The sequence below is a fragment of the Peromyscus maniculatus genome, chromosome 12, assembly GCF_049852395.1.
Source record: "Peromyscus maniculatus bairdii isolate BWxNUB_F1_BW_parent chromosome 12, HU_Pman_BW_mat_3.1, whole genome shotgun sequence".
In the NCBI taxonomy this organism is placed as follows: Eukaryota; Metazoa; Chordata; class Mammalia; order Rodentia; family Cricetidae; genus Peromyscus; species Peromyscus maniculatus.
The window spans coordinates 2,922,026-2,947,571 of record NC_134863.1 but is presented as its reverse complement, the minus strand read 5'-3'; the positions used below and the strand labels follow the sequence as shown (position 1 = coordinate 2,947,571).

Genomic DNA, 25,546 nt, shown 5'->3' with positions numbered 1-25,546 from the left:
AGAGTTTATAGTTTGATCATCAGGCAGAAGTTCTTGAAAAACATAACTCTGACATCTTGTCAAAGTCACAATAAATGCAAAATAGTAGTTATACGTAAGCTAACTACTCATTTGATCTGCAATATTTGATTGAGTGCTGGAATTTCCAGTGAAGCACTGTAGTTAATTAAAGGAGTTAGAGACCTAACAAGAAAAAAACATTCCTATCATCATGAAACTAGCAAGATTATACAAATAAATTTATTTTATTAGGTTAAATAAAAATATTTATTTAAGGAGGAAGCAGTAAAAATTAGATTTAATTAAAGATAGTATGAGAGCTGGATGTAGTGGTGCATACCTTAGTCCCAGCACTTGGGAAGTAGACAGGAAGATCCCTGTGAGTTCGTGATCATCGTGATCTACAAAGCTAGTTCTAAGCCAGCCAGGACTACACAATGAGACCCTGTCTCAAAGGAAAAAAATAGTATGAGAGAAGTGAGAGGAGGCATAACTGAAACAAGACCGAGATAAATTGATAGTTGTACCTTAGCTTTGGACACATGGTAATGCATTTTACTGTTTTGTCTATTAATATTTATGATCACATATTTCATACAATATATTTTAAATGCAAATTGTTACTTACATAGAGTTGATAATAAGATAATGTGGTACCGTATGTAAGAAGAAGGTAAGAGTGAAGAAAGTATGGTACTGGGCACCGGGAAAGATAATGTTCTGAGAAAAAGGGTATTAGCAGTGTCGCCAGGCACAGACGTCACAGCAGTTCCCTTCACGACAGATCACTACTTTGCTTGGATATTCTTGAAACATTGGGGAAAACTGCTTTGAATGAGCTTTCTCATTAGGTGTTTGTTCCTGAAGGAAAATGTCTGGGTTCCTTTTCTTATATGCAAATATCTGTTTGATTTTTTTTTTTTTTAGGAGACTAATGAACAGAAACTTCACAAAATAGCCAGTGAACTTTTGCTCACCGAAAGAGCGTATGTCAGCCGGCTCAACCTCTTAGATCAGGTAACGGTTTGTGGTTATCCATCATCTACCCTAGGAACCAAAGCATTTCAGGAACTGCAGTGCAGGCCTGACTGCTTTGGATAGTGAAAGTTACTTGCTTTAAGGAAGTGTTCACAGCCTCATTGGTAAATTTGCTGAATACAAAATATTTGCAAGTCGTGAGTATAGGTTTCTATGTATCTATAAGTCACAGAATGGCTGTTCCATAATGTCAAACATTGTTCTTCTTTCTTGACCATTTACTGTGTTTTAGGAGGCCATGTTAACGACTAAAATTTAAATAGGTTATTGGTGGTTACTTCAGTGACTCATCTGTCTTAATATGTCACTGAAGTAACCACCAATAACCTATTTAAATTTTAGTTGTTAACATGGCCTCCTAAAACACATGGTCCTAGACACACCTTATCTTTGGTTCTCAAGGTCAACCATATGGATTGTATAGATTTTGTGAAACCTCTTTAAAATAGTATTCTGTGAAACAGTGAAGTTGTAATTCAGATTATCAGTGTCAAGGAACTTGACAATGAGACAGAATCAATCCCTGTGGAATTTGAGCCTTTAAGATAGCTTTTCTTCCATATGAGAAATACAGTCTTGGATTGAGTAAGTGCTCCCATGGTGGATAGAAGTCTTTTCTTCTAGGCAAGTTCAAGATGTTTTGTTTTGCCAGTTATCTTTGCAGTACATGTTACAATGTACAGAAGATCCCTGCACACACAGAGAAGTGTTCAAGTTAACATGGATTATTATTTATTTAAAAACAAATTAAAATCTGAGAACAAAAAGGATTTTGTTTCTGTTGTTTTGTTGTTCTCTCATGGTCCAGATGTTAAGCTGTTCTACTATGGGAACTTTCAAGATACAGAGTATAATAGGAAGTGAGAACTATCGGCCAACCACTGCACCTTAGTTACGTCTTTGTTGCTATGATACAAACCCTGACAGAAACAAACCAAGAAGGGAAGGGTTGTTTTGACTCACAGTTCAAGGCCAGGGCACAGCCACAGTGCCGGGCAGGTCAAGAGGACGGGAGCTTGACGAAACTAGTGACACTGTATCAGAGTCAGGAAGCAGAGAGCTGGCGCTGGTGTGCAGTGCGGGCGCCGGTGTGCAGTGCGGGCGCCGGTGTGCAGTGCTGGTGCCGGCGTGCAGTGCGGGCGCCGGTGTACAGTGTCGCTCAGCACCCTCCCCACTGATTCCAAGATCCCCGCCAGAAAATGCTACTACCCCTGTGGGCGCGTTGCTTTTCTCAGTTACTGCAATGGAGATGATTGCCCACAAACATGTTCAGAGCCCCATGACAAGCTGACAGTTAACACTAACCACTACACACAGCAAGGACAATGTATAATTGCTATAGACGTCATTCAAGCATAGTAAGTGAAAACTATCACACTGTACACATAATCAAATCTTTTCACGTCCCTTAATTATAGCCATAGGTGAGAAGTGTAAATCCCTGTCAGTTGGAAATTCTTTGGCACAGAAAAGCTCTATTAGCTATGTACCTTAACATCCGGTACAAGTTAAATAAATACCATATAGGTAGGGGCATAGTTTTAGTTGTAAACAACTCTTCCTAAGTCACATTTAAAATTCTTCAAAAATCAAAACATATTTCCTCCTACACTTCAAGTGATTGATTTCTTAAGCCACAAGCTTCCCCATTTATTCAACAACTGGGTTTTGCCCAGTGCAGGTCTACCACAGTGAAAATTGATTAACCAACGTATCTAAAGTGATATTTGCTTTATTCTTTTATTCAGGTATTTTATTGCAAACTATTAGAAGAAGCAAACCGAGGCTCATTTCCTGCAGAGATGGTGAATAAAATCTTTTCTAACATTTCATCAATAAATGCCTTCCACAGTAAATTTCTATTACCAGAGCTGGAGAAGCGAATGCAAGAATGGTAAGATGGAGACGCGGGCTGCCGTGCTAAGACATGCATGCAGGATGCTGCTTTTCAACTTTTAAAGTAGCGCAGATGCACCACACACTGCTACAATTAGTATAGTGCCAGGTCTTTACCTAGAAGCGACTGGTCGATGCTGGATGCTATTCTTGGGATTTTGGAATAGGCTCTGGCGTCTGTTCTCTAAATGGTGTTCTGACTAGTGGAGACGAGGCTGGTGTGATTGGCAGCTCCAAGAGCTGCGTAGCCTCTTCTGCAATTCCTAAGCTCCCCTCTGAAAGCTATTTCTTGTTAGTGTTAGAGCAAAGTGCGTATGGAGAGCAGATCGTATGGAGTGCCTACTCTCTCTGCAGGCCTAGTGATTTCCTCATTCTATAAGAAACTTGAATGATGTTTTTATATTCAATACAGGGAAACTACTCCCAGAATTGGAGATATCCTGCAAAAGTTGGCGCCATTCCTTAAGATGTACGGAGAATATGTAAAAGGATTTGATAATGCGGTGGAACTAGTTAAAAACATGACAGAGCGTGTTCCCCAGTTCAAATCAGTGACTGAAGAGATTCAGGTAAGAGGTCACTTTCTTTCCTGGTCACAGTTAAATTTTTCTGAGAATCATGATAATAATTATATGGCCTTCAAGATCTAAAATTGAGATGAAAGTATTTTTCTGAGAAACTTAGCCAAAATTTACTCTCCTCTAAATTCTGCAAAAATGGTATCTGCACAATTAAATCAGTTAGTTACTGAGCCCATGCCACCTAGTAAGTGGGAGAAAATGCTCAGTGTGCATTGCTTTTAAACGTTTTATTTAAAATATACCTAGAGCATTTCCCCTCTCCTTGTCTGTCCCTCTTTACTCCCTCTCAAATCCATTGCCACTTCCTTAATTGTTATTATTACATATATATAAATGCATACACACACATGGACACATGTACGTACACTACACACACACACACCCTGCTCAGTTCATCAAGTGTTACTTGTCTACATATGTTTTCAGGGCTGACCATTTGGTACTGAAAAAACAATTATGGGGCTCATCCCTGGGGAAGACCAAATCTCCCTCTCTCAGCAGTCATTAATTACCTATAGTTCTTCACCTAGAAGCGGGCTCCATGAAATTACCTCCGTCCACTTTAGCATACCTATTGTTCAAGTCTTGTTTAGGCAGGCATGTTGTTGAGGTTTCACAGATGAAGCATCCCTGACATTTCTAGGAGACTCAGTCTTCCAGAAGACTTTGTGGCCCTCTGGCCTATACAGTTATCCCACTCCCTCTTGGTGATGTTCCCTTAGCCGTAGCTAAGAGGTTGTGCTGTAGATATATCCACTGAGGCTGGGGCCCCTACGGCCGGTTCTGTTTCCAGCTGCTACAAAGAGAAGCTTCCTTGATCACGGCAGAGAGCTACACTTACGTAAGGTTATAAGGATAGGTATTCAGAATGCAGTTAAGATTTGGGCTGCTTTAATAAGTGGCAATAATAAGTTCTCCTCCAAGACATTCCTGACAGCACTAGCCATGAGTGCTTGCCTACATTTCCTCCTGCTAATTAGACCTCGGGTCCAATTAGACAGCTATCAGTTACCTTTAAGATATGGTCACCTCTACTGGACTTCTAAGGACATCTTACCATGCTGGTCAGTTTTGTGGTTCATAGGTATCACACCTGGAAAGGATGATTGAGTGCTACCCCGCCCCCACCAGATTGCAAAGCACGTGGGCTACTCCACAGTGTACCGTGTAGTACCAGCGTAGTACCACGGAGGCTAGTCCACAGTGGGGAGGCCATTAGGTCAGATCCATCTTGATTCCCCAGAGTTCTGTGTCTGAAGTGTGGCATATTCTGCAATAAGGACCTACTCTCAAATTCTAGAAAGCAAGCAACAGCAACAGCAATAGTCCATATAAAGTTTGGGAGTCTCTTGGACTCACAACCTACAACTCAAAAGGAGGTTTCTCATGCCTGATACTGGAGGCATTGTTCAATAGTGTGTGGCTCTTGCAAGGAGCATTATCACTCTATGTCACAACTTCATTAAGACTATACACATATATTATTCATGTATATATATATATATTACATATAATTTTAGAAAAATACAAAATGATATAATTTCTTACAAGTTTTCAAAACATCCTTAGTATTATTTGTCTCTCCTCTCCTTTTCTATTGGTATCCTTCCACTCTCTCCAATTAAACCCCCCTCCCATTTTCCCATTTCTCCCTCATATTACCTCTGTCCCGCTATTCCCTCTCCTTTAAAATAAACATTTTGGCATAACTCAACAGCTTTTGCAATCAAATGTTTTTCTTCAGTTACGAATATCAAAGAGAACATAATCCAGATTCTCTGTGTGGTAGCCATCTTTACATGGCTTATTTTTTATATTACCTTGAGCCTATTGCTTTAAACTGCAGCATTCTAAGAGTGAAATGGCGCTGGCGCTGTGGCTGTTGGCTCCATCCACTTTAGCTTTTCCGCCAGCTCTGGGAGTCATTAAGTCTCAGAAATAGTGGGTCCATGCTTTTATCAAAGTAGCATGTAGCCCAGAAACCTCTTTTTGTTTTGTATTAGCAAAGGCTAAATCCACCACACAGCTTAATGTGCCACTTGCAGAGGTCTCATTCCCGCCACACTGCAGGTCGAGCGCACACGCCAGAAACCCGCCATAGTAGCTCAAACATGCAGGCTGCCGCTAACTTGAAAGAGACAACTAGGAACTGTTTTTAGCTTCATTTTAGAATCTTATGTAAGAGTCTGTTTATTTTATAAGTGGGTTCCAGGACTGGCGGGACTTGGTGGCAGGAGCTGGAGAGAAATTCTCCAGCTACAAATAGATTTTACAGTACTATTTTGATTCCTTTTATTTTTAAATAATTTTGAACTTTTTTATTAATTGCTCTTAGGATAATAACATGCACCTTATTTTTTTCTAGCCAGCTTCAGATTATGCTAACATTAATCTTAGTGAAATATGTGATTTCTGTAAAGCATTCCTCCCTACTCTGTGTGTAGATGAATTTTTAATGGTCTTATTAAATAAGGAACACAGAGCCAAATATAGGGGTGAAAGCCTTAGAGATCAGGGAAATAGTGAGAGCCACCAATCTTACCTCTCCAGCTCTGCAGCTATCAAAAGGGTGACTTACTTCCTGTCTATGTGCGCCTTTTTTGCCTTGCTGTTCTGCCCTCTCATTGGCTCTCAGCCCAGCTACCTCACATCCTTATCACTGCCTGTCTATACAGACCTCCAGGTCTCAATGGTTCATACTGGGATTAAAGGTGTGTGTCACCATGCTTGGCTGTTTCCTAGTGTGGCCTTGAACACACAGAGACCTTGCCTGCCACATGATCAGATTAAGGGTGTGTGCTACCACTGTCTAACTTCTATGTTTACTTAAAAATGGCTGGCCTTTCCCCCCTTGATCTCCAGCCATGCTTTATTTATTAACATAGAAATAAATATCACCACATCTGTGCTCTGTTCTCTTCATGTCATTTATATTTGTCTTGGTAAGGCTTTCTATTGCTGTGATAAAGCACCATGACCATAAGCAGCTAGGGGAGGAAAGGGTTTATTTCATCTTATAGCTTTCAAGTGCCTTCACATCACTGAGGGAAGTCAGGACAGGAACTGAAGAAAGGAAGAACATGAAGACAGGAACTGAAGCAGAAGCCATGGAGGAACCCTGTTTACTAACTTGTTCTCCATATCATGCTGCCTGCTTTCTTACAGATCTCAGGACCAACTACCCAGGGGTGGCACCACCCACAGTGGCCTGAGCCCTCCAAGCCCTCCCACATCAATCGTTAATGAAGAAAATGCCTTATAGACTTGTCTACAGGCAGATCTGCTGAGGGCATTTTCTTGGTTGTGGTTCCCTCTTCTCAGATATCTCTAACTTATGTCAAGTTGACCAAAAAACCAACCAGGACAATATCTAAAACTACAATTTTATGTGTTTTTCAATTATAACCCAATACTACAAGGCTATAATTATTTTTTACAGTGTCCCGTATTTTTTAAATTAAGAGATAATATAAAGACTATAAATACATATATGTATTTATTTAATTTTATAAGCTTTATTATGAAAAATACTTGTAAATAAAATAAGTGTCATATATGAAAATTAACCAAACACAAAGTCTATAAATCTCAGTAAACTTCAGTACATTTAGGACAGCTATTATGAAATTGTGGAGCTTAATGTTTTGTTTTGTTTTTGTTTTTGTTTTTCATTTCTGGTTACTTGGGTGAAGGGTCTGTCAATTTTCTGTATCTTTCTCAAAGAATGAGCTCTTATGTTTATTGATTCTTTGTATTTTTTTCATTGTTTCTACTTAATTGATTTCTGTTCTGATTTTATTATTTTTTACCATGGACTTGGTTTGGATTTAGTTTGTTCTTGTTTTACCTTTTTGAGTTGCATCATTAAGCCATTAATTTCTGCTGGTGAAAGCATATTGTCCTGGATTGTGCTTTTATGCTGGTGTCTAGGCATTGGAGATTAAGGTGACTGCAGTGAATCTGGGTGCTCTTGTCTTTGTTGGGTAGGTGTTCAATTCCTTGGTTTCTGTTCCCCTTTCTGGATCTTAGAAAAGTATGGTGGCTGTGGGTTGCCTGGTAGACAGTACTGCTACAGGTCAGTGTGTGGCAGAGAGGAATAGGGATGGTCTAAGAGAGAAGACTGAGGGGTTGAGGGGACCCACACCAAGAGGCAGGGTCCCCAGAAAGTTGGAAGTAGGCTGCAGTAGACAAAGAATAATCTGGAGAGACAGGGACGAAGGGCTTTAGGACTCTAGGTCTGAGCCAAGAGTTGGGGTCTCCAGTGCATGGAGTTGATGTGGCAGGAGGGCAGCTGCAAGCATGTTGTTACAGTGCTGTTGGTGATCCTGGGGGGATGGTAATGCAGGAGGGAGGGTAAAATCACCTCCCTCTGTCCAGTTCTTTTACCATCAAGTGGAACCTCTAGTGCCAGAAATGAGTTACATACAGTTTGGTTCTTGGTCAAAGGTTCCCAGGGAAACCCTTAAACAATCAGGCTGTTGTACTTATATATGTCATTGAACACAAAGACGTTTAGCTGGTACCTAACTAGAGCCTCCACCCCTACAAACTACTGTTCATGGTGCTATAAGTTACAACACATGCTACTAGAAGAGAAAGGTAAACAACAGCCCAGCTCCAAACCCTGCAATTTATAACCGCGACCTGCCTACATGTTACACTGGACAAACATCGTGGGAGCAACTATAACTCTCTGATTGGATTTAAGGCCCACTCCATGAGATGCAAACCCTGCCTTATACTGATTGGCTGGCTAAGAACCTGGAACTAGATAGGCCATGGGCCTAGGAGAAAACCAAATACTATTCTTATGCTAAGGGAACATAGTAATAAAATGAGTGCAAATGACATATATCATTGCCTTGTTCAGCCAACACCGGAGAAACTTCCTCTTGCTGTAGATGGGAACTAACACAGAGACCCAAAACTGGACAGTGTGCAGAAAGTGAGAGATCTCAGTACTAAGCGGGATGTCTTCATCACACCTCTTCCCTCAGGGTTCAGGGACCTATGTGGAAGAAGAGGAGGAAAGATTGTAAGATTTAGAGGGGAAGGATAACATGAAGGAAACAGTGTCTCTGAGACACAACAGGACTGACATATGAGCTCACAGGGACTGTGGGTAACATTCACAGGGCTACACACTTTCAAGCCAGAGAGAGAGAGAGCTAAATGTTCACAGCTAACATCCAGAAATGAGAGAAAACATGCATCATTTGCCTTTCTGGGTCTGAATTACCTTACTCAGAATGATAGATTCACTTACCTACAAGTTTTGTAAATTTGATCTTGAACAGATGAATAGTATTGCATTGTATAAACATACCACTCTTTGCTATTCATTCATCAGTTGATGGACATGTCTGCTGTAATGAGCAGGTATCTCTGTTATAAGAATCCTTTGGGTTAATGCCCAGGAGTGATATACTGGATCATGTGGTAGGTCTGTTTCTGGGTCTTTGATTACCTCCACACTGGTTTCCACGGTGGCCGCAGCATTTGTACTCTTTCAGCAGTGGTAGTGTTCCATTTTCCTCTCATCATGCAAACCATTTGTCACGATGTATTTTTGAATTTCATCATCTACTTTTGAATCTTAGCCATTTAGACTAAAGTAAGAGGAAATCTCAGGGTAGCTTTGATTTTCATTTCTCTGATTGGCTAAGAATGTAGAACTTTTTGATTGTTTGTTAATCTAACTTAGCCATTTGTATTTCATCTTTTGAGAAATTGTTATTTAGTTTCATACCCCATTTTTAGTTGGGTTGTTTAGGTTTTTTTTTTTAATTCTTTGTATAGTCTAGCTTATCAAATGTAAATATTTTCTGCCATTCTGCAGGCTGCCTCTTCAATTGAATGATTGTATCCTCTGCTGTGCAGAAGCCTTTTAGTTTCATGAGATTCCATTTATTAATTGTTGGTCTTAATGTCTATGCTGTCCAGGTCCTGTTCAGAAGGCCCTTTCCTGTGCCAATGAGTTCAAACATAATACCTATTTTCTCCTCTGTAGATTCAGGTTTCAGGTCTTATGCTGATGTCTTTGATCCACATGAAGCTGAGTTTTGTGCAGGTTGAGGGTCTCCTGTAGCCAGTTCAAAGAACATCAGTCATTGAAGATGCTGTTTTTTCTTCTATATATATTATTGACCTCTTTGTCAAAATTCAGATGGCTGAAGGAATATGGACTTATCTGTGAGTCCACATTGATCAATGATTTTGTTTTTATACCAACACCCTGATCCTTTTATTACTATAGTTCTGAAGTATAACTTGAAATCTAGAATGGTGATACCTCCAGCAGATTTTATTTTATTTTTCAGGATTGTTTTGACTGGGCTTATCATTTATATTTCCATATGAAACACAAGATTGGTTTGTTTGTTTTTTCATTTTCTGTAACTAGTTGTTTGGAATTTTGATTATACTGAATCTTTAGATTACTTTTTAGAATATCCATTTTCACAATATGAATCTTACCAATTCATGAGCATGGGAGGTCTTTATATCTTCTGGTATCTTCAGTTTCTTGTTCAGTGCCTTAAGATATTATTTGTTTTTAGGAAGGCTACTGATTTCTGTGTATTGATTTTGTGTCCTGCTACTTTGCTGAATGTGTTTATCAGATATGTGGAATTTTCTGATGGAGTCTTTAAGGTCTTTGTATATAGAATCATATCATCTGCAAATAGTGATAATTTAACTTATCCCTTTCCAAATGGATCTTGTAGCTGGAGAATTTCTCTCCAGCTCCTGCCAATCCCCGCCAGTCCCGGAGCCCAATTATAAAATAAACACACCGACTCTTATATTATTTAAACTGCTTGGCCATTAGCTCAGGCCTATCATTATCTAGCTCTTACTCTTATATTTAGCCCATTTCTATTAATCTATACTTTGCTACATGGCTCGAGGCTTACTGGTACCTTACATCTTCCTTGTCCTGGTGGCGGCTACAGGCAGTCTCCCCCTTCCCTTCCTGTTCCCTCAATTCTCCTCTCTGTTAGTCCCACCTATACTTCCTGTCTGGCTGCTGGCCAATCAGTGTTTTATTTATACAGAGTGATATCCACAACAGGATCTCCTTCACTTGTATTGTTGAACTAGCTAAGACTTCAAGTACTGTATTGAACAGGATGGGGAGAAGGGACATCTTTTTCTTGTTCCTGATTTTAGTGGAAATGCTTTGAGTTTTTCTCCATTTAGCAAGATGTTGGCTGTATTGCTGAGAGTGGAGTGTTGAAGTCAATGACTGTCACTGTGTTGTGTCAGTCTGTGGTTTTCATTTTAACAGTGTTTCTTTTTTAAATCAGGTGCCCCTGTGTTGGGTGAGTATATATTTACCACTATAATATTTTACTGATATATTTTTTTAGGAGTATGAAGTGTTCCTCCCTCTCCCTTCTGACTAGTTTTGCTTTGAAGTTTATTTTGTTGATATTAGACTATCTATGCCTGCTGTTTCTTCGTGTAATCCCCTGGGATATGTTTTTCCATCCTTTACCCTAAGGTTGTGTCTTATCATTGACAATGAGTTATGTATCTGAGAAGTAGCAAAAGAATGGACCCTTTTCTGATCCAGTCTTTTAATCTGGATCTTTTTATTGAGGAATTTGGACCACTAATATTCAAAGTAATTGTTGAATAGTGTGTATTAATTCCTCTTGTTTTATTGACTTAGTAATGTTTTCATGGATCTCTTTTGATTGTTTGACCTGGCATGTTCCCTTGGACATGTTCATACTTCTTTCAGATTGATATATTCCTTCTAGTGGCCTCTGTAGTATGTTCTTACTAGTCATAATATTCCTTCTAGTAGCCTCTGTATTATGATATTACTAGTCATAAGTTCTTTTAATCTGTTTTCATCATGGAAAGTTTTCACTTCATCTAAATTTTAACAACCATGGTTGGCAGTTGTGGTCTTTCCAGATGTGTTCTGGATTCAAAGATTTCTGCCAGATAATCAGGTTTGTTCTCATAGGCCTGTTCTTATAAGTGACTTCATCTTTTTCTCTTCCACCTTTCAGTGATTTTTCTTCATTCAGTATTTCAATATTTGTGATAGTTAGAATGAAGAGTGTTTCCCAGATTTCATGTATTTCAACACTGGGTTCCTAGTTGGTGGCTCTGTTTGTGGATGGTCTAGGTGGTCTAGCCTTACTGGAAGAAGTATGTCACAGGAAGTGTAGTTTCACCATGCTTCCAGTTAGTCCCCTCTGCTTCAGGCTTTTTTTTTTTTTTTCCCCCGAGACAGGGTTTCTCTGCGTAGCCTTGCGCCTTTCCTGGAGCTCACTTGGTAGCCCAGGCTGGCCTCGAACTCACAGAGATCTGCCTAGCTCTGCCTCGCGAGTGCTGGGATTAAAGGCGTGCGCCACCACTGCCCGGCTGCTTCAGGCTTTTGGTTACTTTAATTTCTAGCCACCACAACTCTTTGCTTAATCTTCTGAAATCAAGCCAAAATAAACTCCAAGAGTTTTTCATTTTCAGTATCATTTCAGTTCAGTTTTCTTTAAAAATTCAAACTACTTTCATGTTTTGGATTTACTCTTTTATTACATTCATCTCTTTGTCCTTATCTTTTTTAAGCTGTTTGATCATAATTGTAATCATTCTTTTGAATTCTTTGAAAGTTCTTCCCTGACTTTGTAACAGGGTCATTATTATGAGATTTATATTTGGGGAAGGAGATGTATTATTTTGTTTTTTGATTTTTTTTTGGTTGTGTGTGGGGAGGTTATTATTGTTTTCATTTATGTGTTGAGATTTGTGCATCTAGAGTTAGTTTGTTGGTTGAGTTTTTTTTTTCTTTTTGTTCAAATCACCTTTCTTCTTTCTTTGGGGATATTTATAATGTTTATGGCGGAGTTGAGGTGTCAATTTCTTTTATTTGTCTAGTAGTTAGGGCTACATCCTTCTATCCCAGGTCTCTGTTTATCAGGTATAGTCTGGTCCCTTTAGTGGTTTGGGAACAAGGATCCTGTAACAAGGTCCCCTGGTAATATAGACTGTTCCTGGGTCTCAAGACTGGATATGGCAACTGGAAGGTTCCAGTCAGGCAGCTGGCAGAAAGGAGGAAGTAGCCTGGGTCTTCTAGCCATATATGCTGGCTACAGAGTCCCATGTGGAGAGCAGGCTGAGAACTTATAAGTCCCAAAGGGAGAGAGACAGGCCAGAGGAGATGAGAACTCTGGCAGGCAGTCCCGGGCCTGTCAGACTGGAGTAGGGCTGTGAACCTGAGTGCAGGTAGCCTACCTGTGTCTCTGTGTCAAGTGGGCAGGCTAAAGGGTCCCAGGCTTAAGGTTCTGGTGAGTCCCAAAGAGAGACAGAGGGACAGGAAGAGGTCATTGTCCTTGGCAAACAACCTTGGAGTAGTCAGAATGGAAGGTGACATTGAAGGGAAGCTCAGTATCTCTGTGTCATATGGGCAGCGATATGATGGGATATCTTAAATGCATAGTCTCTGGCTTCTCCCAGCATTGGATTTCATAGACTGGGGTGGAGGGTGGGCACTCAGAAACCTGAACTTTCCCAAGCACCCCAGTTGTGTAATGCACTATATTTGATAGAAAATACTGCCCTTGGTGAAAGTTCTTTATTACACTGTGGTTTTATATTGGTTAACTTAATTTTTAAATATTCCTTTAAAAACCATGATTATAGGGCTCAGTGAGTGACTTGCCACCAAACCTGATGGCCTGACTTTGTTCCCCAGACCCATATGGTACAAAGAGAGAACTGCAGATTGTCCTCTGACCTCCATACTCACATGCACATACAATAAATAAATAAATGTAATTAAAATATTTAAAAATAAAAATCTTGCTGATTACAGAAACAGAAGATCTGTGGAAGCTTAACCCTGCAGCATCACATGCTGGAGCCTATTCAGCGGATCCCTCGCTATGAGATGCTCCTTAAGGACTACCTGAAGAAGCTGTCCCCTGAGTCCCCAGACTGGAATGATGCGAAAAGTAAATGGTTTTATTCTCCCTCAACAGCAGCAGAATGATATAGCCAAACAGCCCTTTGGTTCCAATGATGTGTCTTACGTCATCACCCTGGACATCATTGTCAGCACCTTAATGAAGCAAGCCACTTTAAGTCAGGATCACAATGGCTTAGAGAAATGCAATCATGCTTCCCATTCTGGATACATGTCAATCACTAACTGTGAGATCTAAAACCATAGGCTTAGCGGTGTTTGGAGTAGTGATGTAGTTACCTTCTCATGGGTGCTGCTGGTGCCTGCCAAGAAAGCAAAGAAGACAATTACTGTGTAAATATAACTGTTAGCCTTACTCCTGAGACACACAGGACATGAGGTGCTTTATTGTCTAGTAACATTTTCCTCCAAAAAAACTTTATTCCAATTGTGCTGGTCATCTTAATTATTTCATTAGATTAGAATGAAGAATTTTTAAGACTAAGTAGTGAGTTTCATTAATTCTTTAGCTTCTCATGCAGTTTAAAATTTTTGTGATATTAGAGATTGAGCTCAGAGATTTGCACATCACATTCTAATATGTACATGGTGCACCATATGTAGTGGCTTTAAATCTCAGTGCTACAGAGGCAAAGGCAGGTGGATCTCTGTGAGTTTTAGGCTAGCCAGGGCTAAGTAATGAGGCCCTGTCTAACTAAACCAAACAAACAGACAAAAAAGCCATGTTTTACCTCCCCTTTAATATGGTTTTTTTAAACCTCTAAAAAATTAAAGGGATGAGTAAAAATTAAGAAATAGTCATGGTTCAATATTTGGCCAGTGCTAATAATATAGTATAGTCTTTAAAACATGCTCTTCCTGCATGTTTTTGACTTTTCTTAAGCCAGCGTTACTCTGAGGTGAGGATCCAAGTCCCATCCAGAGCACAGGCCATCTCTACTGTGTTTTCCCATATGACTTAGTGACCACAGAAACGTCTCTCACTCTTCGCTCCTTCTGAAGTTTGTATAGTTTGACTTGTGATAGTTCCTGTCCCATGCTTACAGGCCACGCTCTGGTTTTCCCCCAGAGTGCTGGGTGTCAGTGCCGAGCTTCTGGTGAACCGGAAGTGTGTCTTACAGCTCCTCCTTCCCTTCTCCTGGCCGTCGCCCCAGCCTTCGCCATTTTGCTTTACTCCAGCCTGGATTTTGTACGTCACACACAGAACTGCCTGTACTCACATGGTCCTGAAACACGTAAAAATGCTCTTCTTCTTTTTAAGTGGCCGTATCCTCTTCCCTGCCTTACGACGAGTCACATTTTAAAACACAAGGGGATCTTCAGAGCCCAACCTATAAATCAACCAGGTCACAGTGCATGGAGCACATCACCTGCTCAGAGAGTCAGGATGCAGACAAACCCCTCAAGTCAGATCCTGCCATAAGGACATTGCCTCCCTCACTCCTCTTGACCATTAAGTGCAGGACTCGACACGGCAAAGCCACAAAGGGATTGGAAGCTGTATTTACAGCACCAGCTGCACAGGCTGGGGACACTTTCAAATGAAAACAAAAATTGTTAACTATCCACTTTTGAAATACTGGCATTATCCCTCCCTAAGATATTGTTAGAGAATATCGTTACAGAAATACTGGGGGAAGTGGGGACAGCGCTTGGTAGTGGCATGTCACTTGCAACCAGGTTGCCTCAGTGAAGGCTCACCCCAGGGCAGCCACGCTACGGCCAGCCTGGCAGACTTTCTGCAAACGTTCTTCATGTTCTTTCTGCTTGCTGTTGGTTTCCATTGCAGTTTTTTTCTTGGTGCTTTCCTTGTCTGGTTCAAAAATACTGAAGGTTAATTCTTCAGATTGCTTCTTGACAGTCAGGAGTGTGCACCCAGATGAGTGGTTTTTTGGTTCCTCTGTGGGTTGTCATCCGGCTCCCCAGTTTTCCAGCTCCAGAAGCAGAAAATACACTGAGCCAAGCCAGGCTCATTCTCAGTAGGACTGTGGATCCATCCTCAGCCATTCTCCCCAGGGTTCAGACCAGCCCTCAAGGAAGGGACATTTCTTATAGAGAGATGTGGTGATCCTTGTGTGGAGCTGCCAAGCCACAGCCACCAGGACATGCCAAGTGCATAATTCAAACCCTGTGTATAGCACTGCTTCAACATTCTATATCTAAAGGTTCATTTTTTTATTATGAAGAAATTTTCTCTTCATTTTGAATAACAACCACAGATCCCCCTCTCCTTCCTCCTCCCGTGCTGACCCCCAGCCTTTCCCCCCAACCCACCTCCAATTTCTATCTCTCCAAGGCAAGGCCTCCCATGGGGAGTCAGCAGAGCCTGGTCCATTCAGTTGAGGCAGGTCCAAGCCCCTCCCCCTGCACCAAGGCTGTGTAAGGTGTACCACCATAAGCACTGGGCTCCAAAAAGCCCTCTCATGCACCAGGAACGACTCCTGATCCCACTACCAGGGGGCCCCTTAAGCAGGTCAAGCTACACAACTGTCTGCTTATGGAGAGGGTCTAGTCCAGTCCCATCAAAGCTCCACAGTTACTGGTCCACAGTTCATGAGTTTCCACTAGTTTGGTTTGGTTATCTATCTCTGTACATTTCCCCATCATGATCTTGATGCCCCTTGCCCATAAAATCCCTCTTCTCTCTCTTCAACTGGACTCCTGGAGCTGGGCCTGGTGCTTGGGTGTAGATCTCTGCATCTGCTTCCATCAGTTACTAGATGAAGGCTCTATGATGACAATTAGGGTATTTACCAATCTGATTACTGGAGTAGGCCAGTTCAGGTACCCTCTCCACTATTTCTAGTAGTCTTAAGGTGGGGTCATACTTGTAGATTCCTGGGAACTTCCCTAGCACCCTGTTTCTCCCTATCCCCATGATGTCTCCCTCTATCATGGTATCTCTTTCATTGCTCTCCCACTCTGTCCCTGTACTAGCTCGACCATCCTATTCCCTTATGTTCTCATCCCTCATCCCCTACCCTTATTTCTCTGTTAAGTTTCTGTCTGGCCAATCTGTCCATTGGTGAGAGTGGGGTGAAGTCTCCCACTACTAGTGTATGGGGTTTGATGTGTGATTTAAGCTTTATTGTTTTTTTTTTTTACAAATGTGGGTGCCCTTGTATTTGGGGCATAAATGTTCAGAATTGAGACTTCATATTGGTGGGTTTTTCCTGTGATGAATATGTAATGTCCTTCCCGGTCTCTTTTGATTGATTTTAGTTTGAAGTTCATTTTGTTAGATATCAGGATAACTACACCAGCATGCTTCTTGTGTCCATTTGATTGGAAAGTCTTTTCCCAGCCTTTTATTCTGAGGTAGTGTCTATCTTTGAAGTGGAGGTGTGTTTCTTGTATGCAGCAGAAGGACTGATCCTGTTTTCATATCCATTCTGTTTGCCTGTGTCTTTTTATAGACAAATTGAGTCCATTGATGTAGCATGAATTGTTAGAAGGTCTTATTAATAAAAACAAACCCAGAACTAGGTATTGGGGTGAACGCTGAGAGATCAGAGAAACAGAACCAGTCACAGCTAACCTCACCTCGCCAATTCCTCAGCTGATCTCGTTTCCTCAAACTGGAAGCCTCTGTGTCCTCATCCGAATGGATCTCAGCAGAACTGCTGCTCAAAATCCTAAAAGCTTAACCAGACTCTAGTTCCTGGTCCTCACACCTTATATACCTTTCTGCTTCCTGCCATCACTTCCTGGGATTAAAGGCGTGAGTCACCATGCCTGGCTGTTTCCAGTGTGGCTTTGAACTCAGAGATCCAGACAGATTTCTGCTTCCTGAATGCTAGGATTAAAGGTGTGTGTGTGCCACCATTTTCCAGCCTCTCTATCTAGTAGCTGTTCTGTTCTCTGACCCCAGATAAGTTTAATAGGATGCACAATATATTGGGGAACACAATATCACCACACATTGATATTAAGGGATATTAATGGCCAGTGATTGTTAATTCCTGTTATTTCTTGGTGGCAGTGTTGTGTGTTTCCCTTCTTTGGTATTTGTTGGTGTGGGATTATCTATTGCCTGTGTTTTCATGGGTATATCTTAACTTCCTTAGGTTGGAATTTTCCTTCTAGTGCTTTCTATAGGGCTGGATTTGTGGATAGGTATTTTTTAAATCTGGTTTTATCATGGAATAGTTTGTTTACTCTATCAATGATAATTCAGAGTTTTGCTGGGTATAATAGTATGGGTTAGCATTCATGGTCTCTTAGTGTCTGCATAACATCTGTCCAGGACCTTCTGGCTTTCAGAGTCTCCATTAAGAAGTCAGGTGTTATTCTTACAGATCTGCCTTTATATATTACTTGGCCTTTTTCCTCTGCAGCTCTTAATATTTTTTCTTTATTCTGTATGTTTAGTGGTTTGATTATTATGTGGCAAGAGAACTTTTTTTGGGGGGAGGTCCAGGCTATTTGGTGTTCTGTAAGCTTCTTGTATCTTCATAGGCATTTCCTTCTTTAGGTTGGGAAAGTTTTTCTCTATGACTTTGTTGAATATATTCTCTGTGCCTTTGAGCTATTCTTCTTCTTCTTCTATCCTTATTATTCTTAAGTTTGGTCTTTTCATGGTATCCCAAATTTCCTAGACATTTTGTGTTATGACTTTTTTGGCTTTAATGTTTTCTTTGACTGATGAATCTAGTTCCTCTATTGTATCCTCTGCACTAGAGAGTCTCTTCCATCTCTTGCATTCTGTTGGTTATGCGTGCATTTGTAGTTTCTGTTCATTTAGTCATATTTTCCATTTCCAGCATTCCCTCAGTTTGTGTCTTCATTTCCTCTGTTTCAGTTTTCAAGTCTCAAACTGTTTCCTTCACTTGTTTAATTGCTTTCTCTTAGTTTTCTTGGCTTTTTAAAAGGGATTGATTTCTTCCAATTTTTTGTTTGCCTTTTCCTTGATTTCTTTAAGGGAATTTTTCATTTCCCCCTTAAAGGCCTCTATCATCTTCTTAAAGTCATTTTTAAAGTCAATTTCTTCTGCGTTAGGATGTTGAGGTCTAACTGATGTAGAACCACTAGGTTCTGGTGGTGCCACATTGCTCTTTATGTTGTTGAATGTATTTTTGCATTGGCATCTACCTATTTCTTCCTCCACTCCATACAAATGATGTCATGTCTGGGGGAACCTCTTTTGGTCCAATCAGCACTCTTGGTCCAGTGGGAGCTCTTGATCTAATCAGAGCTCTTGGTCTTATCTGAGCTGGTGGAGTCTGTGTCTCAGGGAGCAGCTGTAGTCTCAGGGGATGGTTGGGCTTGCAGGGTGGAGTAGGGCTTGTAGGTTACAGGGTCCAGTGGATGGTGGTGGTCAGGCCTGCCTGCAGGAGTCTTGCCTGTTGTCCTGTAACTGGGGCTGCAATGTTAGTGATATGGGGGCATGGGTTGTGCTCCTGGGCACATCACACTCCACCCTTTCCTTTTCCTCCCAACACTGTCAGGCTGAGCCCTCAGACTCTAACCGAATCAGACTGCCGTGCTTTCCAAAGAAAGCTGTATATGTTTAGTAGGCAAACCGTAGCATCAGAAGTTTGAGTCATATGATCTAGGAATAAGCCATATCACTTCCTTATTTCTATCATGTGGCAAAAGGAAATGAAAGAACTCACCAACTAGTAGACAAGTTCCTCAGGAGCTACTTTCCAAAATGTTCTGTGTATTCCTTTAATTGTTACTAGTACCAAACTTTACATACAGCAATATTGTTTCCTACATATATCTATGATACAGTTTAATTTTTAAATTATAGATTTAAAATTAAATATTAAAAAATATTTAATAAAATAGAATGATTTTAACTGTGTGCTATAATAAAATTTAAACTTAGGAATTTTTTTTTCCTGGAAATTTCTATTTGCTATTTTTGAGCCACAACAGATAGACTGATTGGCAAAGTACTTCAAACCTGGTAGTGCACACTGTAAATGCAAGTTCATTTCTAAGCCCTATTATATACTAAATTATATATATCATTTTGGAAGTAAATATCCTGTAATTGGAGATAAACTGCTAACAAATAACTCATGGAAACTGCATATTAGAGATTTTCATCGTCTTTGATCTCTGTTTCTGTAGTAGCACAGGATGGACAAAACATTTGTTTACTTTTCTTTTTCCCATTCAGAATCACTTGAAATTATATCTACAGCAGCAAGTCATTCCAATAGTGCAATAAGGAAAATGGTAAGTGGCGTTCAGAGGACTGGGAACCTTCTGGCTAAACAGCAGTCAGTAACATAGACTCTGACTGTTATAGATTTTTGACCAAAATGAACAGATAAAGGTGAGCAGAAAAGGATGTTTACCAACTTTCTAATCCATTCCCCTCTTTTTTTTAGGATTCACCTTATTAATGTATTTTATACCAAAATGTAAACTTACTCTCAATATCTATTAAATTACATAGATCTTAGTTAAATTTAAATTACCTTATATTTGATCTTGCTGTGTTTTGTTTTAATTTCCCAGGAGAACCTGAAGAAACTCTTAGAGATTTATGAGATGTTGGGAGAAGAAGAAGACATTGTAAATCCCTCAAATGAACTAATAAAAGAAGGACAAATCCTCAAACTAGCAGCTCGGAACACATCAGCACAAGAACGCTACCTCTTCTTAGTAAGTTCGATGGTGTCAGCCAGTAGCACACCAACAGGTCACTGAAATTCCTGTACATGAAGTGACATAGTTGCTTACTTCCAGAGTAATTACGTCACACCTGCTTTAGTCCACACTGGTGGGATTTTCCGTGAGAGTGTCTCTTACACTTGTGAGCTGATCAACTGCAGGTAATGCATACTGGAGACAAGGTAGCCTTCCTGTGACTGTAGCCCATAGTGCACACTTGGGCATGATTCCATTTCTGAAATCCTCCTTTGCTTGATTTTGGTTTTATCTTTCCTTTTGTTCTTATAGGCTGATGGGTATTATTATATCATATCATGTTTGACCAGTTCATTGCCAAACTATTTCCTGTGACAATTGTCCCCCATCCCTCCACAGTCACCAGTCTATCTGGAGAAGGAAGTGCGTGTGCTCCTTCCTTGGCACAGTCAGCTTCTGTCCCTTCCTTAGCATCCTGAGAAGGACAGTTCATCTAGGACTCACTCAGATGGGGAGATACAAGGACCAATTATCTTATTCAGTTTCTGTCCACATTACCTTTATTCTTTGTCACTAAGATGAACTCTGTTTCTCTCTATACCTAAAAAGATGAAACAGATCATAAAAGTGGCTAACAGATAATAAACTAACATTGACTAATAACTCAGCGAATGTATATGTTAGGATTGTTGCTGAGGTAAGTCTGTGATGAGCCTGTCTAGTGGCTCATTTTCTTGCTGTCAAGCATCATTTTAGCATCTATTATGAGTTGTCTTCAAGACCTGAGAAATTCTAGACTATTTCCATCTTTCTTTGAAAAAAATTATAGGGATTAATTGTCATAGGAGGAATTTTTAATATCCCACAGTGTTTTTAATGTTTTATTACATATATTTATTTGTGTAGGAATATTTGTGTGTTAGTATGTGTGAAAATGTGCATGTTTGAGTGTGCGAGTGAGTGTGTGGGTAAGTGTGTGTGTGAATAATTGAGTGTCTAGATGAGTGTGTAGGAGGTGAGTGTGGGAGTGTGAGAGTATAGGGGTGAGTGTGGGAGTGAGTGTGGGGTGAGTGGGTGTGTATGGGGGTGAGTGTGTAGGCCAAGTGGATGAGTATGTATGAGCGTGAGTGAGTGATTATGTGTGGAGTGAGTGTGTGGGCATGAGTGGATGAGTGAATGTGTGGGGTGAATGTGTGGGGGTGAGTGTGTGAGTGTGTAGGGGGTGAGTGTGTAAGTGAGTGGGATGAATGGGTGAGTGAATATGTGGGTGAGTGTAGGGGGTGAAGGAGGGTGGGGTGAGTGTGCATACATGTATGTGTGTGTGCCCACACCATGGTATGTGCAGAAGTTAGAGGAAAACGTGCAGGACATTCTCTCCTTGTACCCTGTGGGTTCTGGGGCTGAAGCTCAGGGGTCAGGCTTGGTGTCAAGCTTCTTTTCCTGCTGAGCCATCTCAGCAGACTCACAGTTTTTGTTTTTCTCTCTTTTTTTAAAGAACATTTTGTTACCACACTACTCAACTATTTGAATTCTAAGATTGTTAGCTCAAAAACTTAAACAGATATCCACACAAAGCAAAGTGTGGTATATTCTAAGCAATGAAAGGGTCCTGTCAACAAAGGATAAATTCATGACTTCTTTAATTAACCTATTGCATCTATTTAGGGTTGCCTGTATGTACATGTGTTTAGGATTGACCTTTGGAGATTGGCTAACCCATCAGGGAGCTTGTCCTTGAAGAAAACTGATTTTCTGTCTCTCAGCAGCCATTGATGTCAGGAGCTCTTCATCAAGGATGGAACCTTGTAAAATTTCTCCTATCCACATTGTCACATAAACTGACTTTGTCATTATGCAAGTCTTGTTTAAGTAGCCATATTGTTGAGACTTCATGGTGTAGCTTCCCTGTAAAGACAATATCTAATAGCAGGCCCCCTGGTCCTTTGCCTCTTACAATCTTTCCTGCATCTCTTCCACAATGTCCTCTGTGGCTTGGGTGAAGGGTAATGGTATAAATGTATCCTTTGGGCTTGAGCACCCCATAGGCCCTTATTCTCTATATTTTGAGGAGTTGTGGATCTCTGTAATAGACTCCACCTGTTGAAAAAAAGAAACTTCTTTGATGAGGGGCAAGAGCCACATTTATTTGTGGGTATAAAGCTAATTGTTTAGTATGCATTTAGAAATTATATTGTTTAGGAAAATGACACTAGTAGAGTCTTCTCGGGGCTATGACCTCTCCAGCTACAAGCAGTTGGCTGGGTTCACAGTTCCAAGTATAAATTCTCTCCTATCAAGTGGGTCTTGAGTCCAGTTAGACAGTTGTTGGCTACCTCCAAGATAAAAATACCACTATTACAGTATTGGAGATATTTTTCTGGACCAGTCACTCAATAATAATTTTAGATATTGTCCAAATTCACTATAAAAACTTTGTTTTTCCTAGGTTATAGTTTTATATGTAGCAAAATAGGGAACAAGAGCATACCAGGGCTCCAGGTTCTATTTAGAAGTCCATTACAAAGCGTAGGTTTCATTATTGTTCAGGTGAGAATATGATTGCTGTTGAAAACACTGATCCCCAGAGGAGGAGCCATGTACCATGGAGAGAAGCAGCAGAGAAGCTCCTAGAACCAGCGAAGAGGCGGAGGACAAGCATCAAAAGTGGGCAAGAGCCCTAGTAGTTCACAAGGGGAAGCAGAAGGACCCAGTAAACGGCTTAGAATCCCTGGTTTGAGCAATTTCAGTGTCATCTGAAGCACAGGGTTCACTGTCCAGTACTGGCCCTCAGGTGATGAGGGTAAGGGATGGTAGCGCAGGTAAATAAACAGTATTTGAAAACTGCCTCTGGTCTAGTAGGCTAAATGGGAAGGTGGATTCACATTTAGCAGTGGACTGAGTGGTCCCTTTAGTGTCAGTAAGGTGTGAAGATGTCAAATCATCAAATATATGGAATAGAAAGAACTGCTTATACTGGACGGAATTCTCAGCATCAGCGTCTGCCTGCCTGTACGTGTTGATTGCGGATCTTAGTCCTTCCTCCCACCTTGGCCCCTGTTACTTTCTTGGTTTCTGTGGATACCCAGGTTACATATTCACAGCTGAAGATTCAGATCTAGAATCCACACAAATATTAAAACGTGACATCTGTCTTGCTGGATCTAGGCCACTTAACCCAGTATAATATATTCTATTTCCATTCATTTACCTGCAGATTTCTTTATTTCATTTTCTCTTTACAGCTGAATAGAATTCCACTATGTATATGTACCATATTCTCATCATCCCTTTATCACCTGGAGGACAGATAGGTTGTTGCCTAGCTATTGTGGATAGAGTAAAACTTATCTATGGAATAAAATGTTGATTCTTTTGGATATATGACAGAGTGGAGAGCCAGGGCCTGTGGTCAGTCTTCTTTTGGACATATGACAGAGTGGAGAGCCAGGGCCTGTGGTCAGTCTTCTTTTGGACATATGACAGAGTGGAGAGCCAGGGCCTGTGGTCAGTCTTTTCACACTGAAAAGACTTTCAAACCATAGCGGCTGCACAGGTTGTAGTCCCAACAGTAATGAAGGAGGATCCCTCTCTGTACATGCTTACCAGCCCTTATTTTCTTGATCTTGCCTAGAGTAAGGTGGAATCCCTAATTCTAAGGAGTAAAACACTGTTTAAGGTATTTCTTCTTTTCAGGACTCTGTTTGTATCCATAACCCATTTTTAAGTTGGGTCACTTGTTTTCTTTACTCTTCATTTTCCAGTTCTTTCTGTAGTATGAATACCAATCCTTTATCAGATGTGTAGCTGGCAGAGAGTCCCTTCCACTCTATGGGCTTCCTTTTAACTCAGCTCTGCCCTTTGCTGCACAGAAGTTTATAAGCTTGATGAGGTCCCATTTGTCAGCTCTTGGCCTTAATTCCTTCACTAAAGAAGTCTTGTGCAGACAGTCTTTTTCAAACAGATAACTTGTAGGGTACTGTCTGTTTTCTTCTGCACTCTCACTGACTCAGGTTCGCATTGAGGTCTTTTGATTTTTATGCAGGTGATAGGTATGGGTCTGGTTGCATTCTTCTGTGTTGACATCTACTTTTTCCAGCATCCCTTGTTGAAGATGCTATCTTTTCCTCTCTGAGTTTCTGACATCTTTGTCCAATGACAGTAGATATACATGCTCAAATTTGGGTATTCTATTTTGTTCATTTTGTCTATATGCCTGTTTCCTACCAGTAACATATCTTGAAATTGGGATTTCAAGCTATATGAGGTCTTTTGTGGTCCCATATGAATTTCAGAATTTAGTTTCTATTTCTGTAAAGAATGACATGGGGAATCTGGGGATTGTTTTTGGTTGAATGGTCATTTTCAAAATTCTACCAATCCATGAGCATGGGAGGTCTTTCCATTTCCTAGTATTTTCTCAATCTCTTTCTTTAGAGATTAAAGGGGTTTTGTTTTGTTGTGTGTGTGTGCGTGTTTCTTTTATCATTTTAATTAGGTTTATTCCTAATTTTTTGAGACTATTTTGAATGTTGATGTGTTCCTGGTCTCTTTTCTCAGTAGAGGATGCTATAAAAGGTACATGAGAGCAAGAACAGCAAACCACTCCACCATGGTTCTGCCTATAAAGCTAGACAGAGGTTTTCTTTACCAGGTTATTCCCCTATCAGAACCTACCCCAGCTCCACCAGTCCCCAGCAAGCAACAGTTAGCCAATCTGGCCAGTTATGTGACTTTCCTTGAAACCTGATAGCTCATTCTGAGTTCAAGATCCACTTCCGAATCCTGTACACTAACAGATTTAAAGTTTTCATTTTCAATTTACTGATGGAGTAAGCAACTTCAGATTCTTTACTGAGTTTCTAACTTAAAATATGTGTATAATATAAAATTGTGTTATGTCCTTAAACATTATGCTGAATAGTTATTAAAACAAGTCTCCTGTACTTCTTAACCCTTCTGTTGGATTCCATCAGCACTGCAATTTATATCTACTAGTGATTTTTAACCTAACTCTCCTACTTCGTGTAAAAGAAGAGTTGCTACTACACACACCACACTCCCATCCACACTACTGGCTTCCGTTTAAAGAAGAATATCCCCAGGGTTAGTGTGACCTATGGGACTGTGACTAACACTTTAGAAAATATGCAATCTTTTCTTCTGTCCTTCAAAGAGTCACTAATATAGAATGCAGAAAGATAGCTCAGGAACAAATATAGTGGTTTCTGGTTTTTAAAAAAGCTTCTTAATATTTCATGCACATAGATCGTATATTTTGATCGTATTCAATCCCTATTGCCCTCTCCTAACATGCTCCTATAAAATCAACCCCTCCTCAGCAACATGCTTGCTCTCTCTTTTTTTCTTTTTTGTGACCTAATGATTAGGATTGTTTAGATAAGTATGAGTAGGGAATTATATACTTGAGTATAGAATACTATACAACTGAAGAAAATGACTCCCCTTTCCCCAGGGACAATGA

The 25,546-nt window shown here is 40.4% G+C and overlaps 1 protein-coding gene across 17 annotated transcripts in view; it reads left to right on the top strand.

Moving 5' to 3' along the window:
• The window catches only part of Fgd4 (FYVE, RhoGEF and PH domain containing 4), a 197,719-nt gene that overhangs the window by 143,164 nt on the left and 29,009 nt on the right, over nucleotides 1–25,546 (top strand). For all 17 annotated transcript variants that reach the window (XM_076548382.1, XM_076548381.1, XM_076548388.1 and 14 more), the window contains exons 5-10: nucleotides 928–1,017; nucleotides 2,787–2,932; nucleotides 3,347–3,503; nucleotides 13,348–13,486; nucleotides 19,589–19,647; nucleotides 19,933–20,079. In XM_076548382.1, the coding sequence (XP_076404497.1) occupies nucleotides 928–1,017; nucleotides 2,787–2,932; nucleotides 3,347–3,503; nucleotides 13,348–13,486; nucleotides 19,589–19,647; nucleotides 19,933–20,079 (738 nt within the window). The remainder of the gene's footprint in view (nucleotides 1–927; nucleotides 1,018–2,786; nucleotides 2,933–3,346; nucleotides 3,504–13,347; nucleotides 13,487–19,588; nucleotides 19,648–19,932; nucleotides 20,080–25,546) is intronic.